We start from the raw sequence: 4840 nt of genomic DNA on the forward strand, positions 1-4840 counted from the left end.
TGACGGGGATTCGAACCCGCGACCCTCAGATTGCGAGTCGAGCACCTTAACCACCTGGCCATGCCGGGCCTCCAAATAAGATTAACTTTGTTTTTATTTTGCTGCACGGATAATAACGACCTAAATTTAAAAGGATTCAAAGATAAAATTGAAGGAGATACGATTGATGCAAAACTTTAATAATTTCTGAACAAGCAGTGCAGCCGCGAGTTTCACAAAAAAAGTGAAATGTGAGGAAAAGTCTAAGCAGGAAGAATATTACAAAAGGTAAGCGATATTTTTTTTTATCATGCTTAATTAGCCCCTAATAAATGTTGTTTGAGACTCGTAACGTCGGTCAATTCATATGTAGATTTATACACGGACTTTTTTCTACGTTAAAATTCTTTTATTTGCGTACTTTCGGCCCTACCGAAACCTTCATTGGGCAACAATGTACACAGCGATAAAAATTGGTTAACTGTGAAACTCAGTTTTAAAATAGGTATCTAGGCAACAATCGTAACAATAACTGACATCTAGTATTAAAGTTAGTGAATACATAGAATTATGATGAATCTATATAAATATAATAGTAATGTCTGTTGTATGTTCATTTAACTACTTCGTAGGGTATGGATGGATCTTCACCAAATTTAGTATGGAGGTTCATTAGGTCCATGCAGGGGGTACATACAAATTGTATAGTTTTGCATTTTGCAGTTTTAATGGTCGTTTTGGCGTTTTTTTACCACTACTTCGCCCCCTGTAGATAGATCTTTACCAAATTTGGTATGGAGGTTCATTGGGTCCGTGCGGAACTTGCGGTTTCACCTTTTGTGTTTTGCAGTTTTTATGGGAGTTTTTTTACAATTACATATAAAGGAAGCAACTTTTCACGTCCTAAAATAACTTTTCATTAATCACGAATTTACATAACTACCATCCAGGGGACGGGTACTCCAGCTAGTAATAGAATAAAGTTCGATTGCTTCGATATAATAAACATAATTAATATACAATTACAGGTATTATGTAGAGAAAAATAAAATAACTTTCATACTTCAAATAATACATAGATAATGTGTTTGTGTAAGTTTCTAAATATTGTCTTTGATTTTAAAATACAAAGTAAGTTAAGTAGCTTGGCTAGCTGAGAGAGAGATTTATTAAACTAATTAAATAGAGAACTGAACAAGAGTTTAGGTTTTATTCTGTACAACGTTTTTTAAAAACCTGTTGTTACAAAACCGTTATTGTTTTTTTTTAAAAGAAACCACGCATCACAGTGTTAGAATTCATATTATCACTTCCAACAATAATGTAAAACAATAACAGTTTTGTAACAACAGGTTTAAAAAAAAACATGCATAAAAGTGTTAGAATTCATATTATCATTTCCAACAATAATGTAAAACAATAACAGTTTTGTAACAACAGGTTTAAAAAAAACAACGTATAAAAGTGTTAAAATTCATATTACATTGGCCTGCGGTGGTTTTATTGTCTTGATATTTTTACATAATCTACAGTAATTCCTGTACGCTGAATCCGAAAATGATATTCATTTTTCTCCATCACGTACAGATTTTTCACAAAATGTCACTACGCAATACACAACAAAAGGCCACGACACGTAGTTTTGATAGTAAAAGACGTAGATTTCACACACAAAAAAATATCAGGATGAATGAAGATGCATATTCGTTTGACATCAATGTTCTTCCCGTTTCTTCTGTTTGTTTTTATTTTTGTTAGTAAACATAATAATAAAAAAAATGTTCAATGTGGTAAACGAAATAATAATTTGATCTAAGTAAGTGTTTTTTCCCCGATTTGTAAAAAATCCTTACGTGACAGAAAAAAATTAATATTATTTTCGAAATCTGTGTATTGAAATTATGGAAAATCCGTTATTAAAACCAAAATAACTTTCATACAGTTTAAATTCGCAGGCCTGTACTATTAGCGGAAATGATTAAATTTAAACGTTTGTTCACACTAATTTCATATTCAAAGAATGCTTTAAAACATTATGTCTTTCTTTTCAGTATCAGTACCTTTATGCATTTGACAAGTATTGTTACATTATGATTCTTTCTGCTTAAAAAGAGCTAAACATTGGCCCTCTGTCCAGGTAATACCCGGGTAAGGACGGCAAGTATATAATAAAAAACAAAAACAATAGTTTTGAGTCTGAAAACGATTATCTACAATTTTAGTAATTGAAAATAAAATATCCTGGACCATAGAAATCTGAGAATAAATTAAAAACAGATTAAGTCATTTCCTTACTTTTCAGGTGGTGAGAGTGAGACTTTAAGTATATCACAGGTTCCTCTTTGTCCACTAGAGGGCGGTTGTTACTCGTTATCCCATAAACCACCACCATCACCACCAAAAGAAAACCCGTCGAAACTACCAAGGTAGACATGGACGGCAGAGTCACGTGACCGGGGATCTTAGTCAAGCATGTAGAGGAAAACCTGTAAGGAATTTACTCTCAAAACATGTATCATAGAAGTGGTAAATGTAACATCTGATAAGCTTATAATTATTATATATATTAATAATATAACCAAACTGCACAAAACTGACCAGTGGTGTGGGGAATTCATGTCTGGAGAAGCGAATTTCAATGTGTGGCGATACAGCGACGCGATACGGGTTTCAATGAACCTGAAACTGTGAGGTACCATTTGCACATGACGATATTGTTATGGAGAAACTAGTAAAGGTGTGGCGATACAGCGACACGATACGAGTGTATCGGTACATCGTCCGATACGAATACGACTTGTGTATCTTCACAAAATTTGGCAAACTTTCAGTAAACATTACAAGTCTTTTGTACAGAAAAAAAAATCAGAATTTCTAATAAAGTGTTTTTACTAAAAATTAATGATTCAGTAAAGGAAGATGAGTATTGAGTACTACATTCTGTCTTCGTATTTTTTATCAAAGACATTATATGTAAAGTAACATAACAAATTAACAATAACAAAATAGATAGACAGATATTAACTTTTTTATTTTACTTCTCTTGCCAGCTGCCATTTAGGTGATCAAACCTTAGAATTTGAAAAAGCACTGTAAAGTGTAAAGTACTTAAATAAGACAATGTTAGTAATATAGATAATAAATTACAGACAAGACTGTCAAACTTTGTAACTTTATATTTAGACACGTATCGTATCGACTACTATGATAAGATAAGTACCCCTAAAAAGTAGTAACAAACTGGTGACACTACGTGTTTTTTTGTTTGTTTTGTTTTTGACGAATGACAATTTTGAATCTCCAAATGGAAATTTTGTTGTTTTTGATCCTCATAGGGATTTCTCTCTTTGAGAGTGACCGCTGCCGCTTGCTTACTTTACATAAATCTAGAGTGACCAAAACGCTTTCCCGCTTTTAATACGACGAAAAGTTATTACATGTGAATAGTACTAGTGGTGGCAGTATAGGATTTGTTTGTTTGTAATTAAGCCCACCACGGGTATCGAAACCCAGTTTCTAGCGTTGTAAGTCCGCAGACATACCGCTGTGCCACTGGGGGGGGGGGGGCAGGCAGTATAGGAAGAAAGGAACGCCATATTCATGAGCATGGTTCTTCTTATTCTTACTTTGAGTATAAACTGAAACTTGTAATGTTTGTTTACGCTATCGAAATATTTGTTTATAGTGAAAAACTACTCAGCTGTGTCCAACGCGGGTATCGAACTTTGATTTCAAGTTAGCATCTAGGGTGACCAAACGCTCCCTCGGGTCCAGCGCCACTTGATAAACTATAAACAAATTCGGTAAACTTTGTACAGCAGGTCGACTTTCGAATAGATCACGATATTATGAAATTATCAGAGGATATTATCTCTATAAAACATTGACATAAGCCTTAAAATTTACTGGTATGTTCTGGCATCCATGAATGTGATTCGAGAAGGGTTGATATAATTTTCTTGCGTCTGAGTCTAGACAGGTAGACATAAGATGACACTGTAGTTGTTGAGAGTAGCAAGTCATGTTGAAACCAGTTTAATAACCTCTTAAAAGGTTAAACTTGAAAGAGAAGAATTTACCCAAAGGTAGAACTAAACCCAAAGAAAAACAAGCGAGTAATTCGCTGCGAAAATTTAATTTACATGATAATATTCTTTACGCAAGAGCTGCTTGATATCACATACTAATTACTTAAATCATATAATCTAGACCAGGGGTCACCAAACTACGGCCCGCGGGCAGTATCCGGCCCGCCGCTGCACTGTGCCACAAATGAGCTCAAATATAATTATTTATATGGAAATATCATAGATTGTAAATAAACTTACTATGTAGAAAAAAAATATAAGTGTAAGTAAAAATGTCCAAATTTGTTAGAAGCACACACAATACATGCACACGTCTTCTCTATCACAAAGCTGTGTAACCACGCGCACACTCGTCACACTACTTGTATCAACTGCCTGTAAGCATTGTATCGTCTTACAACAATGCGCACAGAGGCGACTGCAGGAATGAACTCTCATTGCAAGTACTTACACAAAAAGTGCTCTGATATCCAAAGTCGTCGAATTTTTTAATTTCACTGATTTCCCTAAAACTTATATTACTGTCAGATGCAAAAGTCGGATTGGCGTATATTTGTGTGTTGTACATATGTGTTTATATATTTATATTTAAATCTGGAACACTGGTTCAATACACGGATTAAACCCGAACAGGCGACTTTTTGCGACTGTGGATATCAGACCGCTTTTTGTTTAAGTACCTGCAATGAAGTTTTCAAGAAAAGTGATTACGAGCCTTGCTGCAGTGATCGTGTTTTAACTTGCATTGCCCTGTTGAAACCGGTTTGAAGAGT

General features: G+C 34.3%; 1 protein-coding gene across 1 annotated transcript in view; it reads right to left on the reverse strand.

The window, feature by feature from the left end:
- LOC106470459 (Na(+)/H(+) exchanger protein 7-like) overlaps positions 1-2678 on the reverse strand; it is a 53195-nt gene extending 50517 nt beyond the window's left edge. Inside the window, exons 1-2 of the mRNA XM_022399063.1 lie at positions 2578-2678; positions 2275-2465 (exon numbers count right to left, since the gene is read on the reverse strand). Coding sequence (XP_022254771.1) covers positions 2275-2465; positions 2578-2678 — 292 coding nt within the window. The remainder of the gene's footprint in view (positions 1-2274; positions 2466-2577) is intronic.
- Positions 2679-4840: the final 2162 nt, after the last annotated feature.

The sequence above is a fragment of the Limulus polyphemus genome, unplaced genomic scaffold (assembly GCF_000517525.1).
Source record: "Limulus polyphemus unplaced genomic scaffold, Limulus_polyphemus-2.1.2 Scaffold4016, whole genome shotgun sequence".
NCBI classification, from domain to species: Eukaryota; Metazoa; Arthropoda; class Merostomata; order Xiphosura; family Limulidae; genus Limulus; species Limulus polyphemus.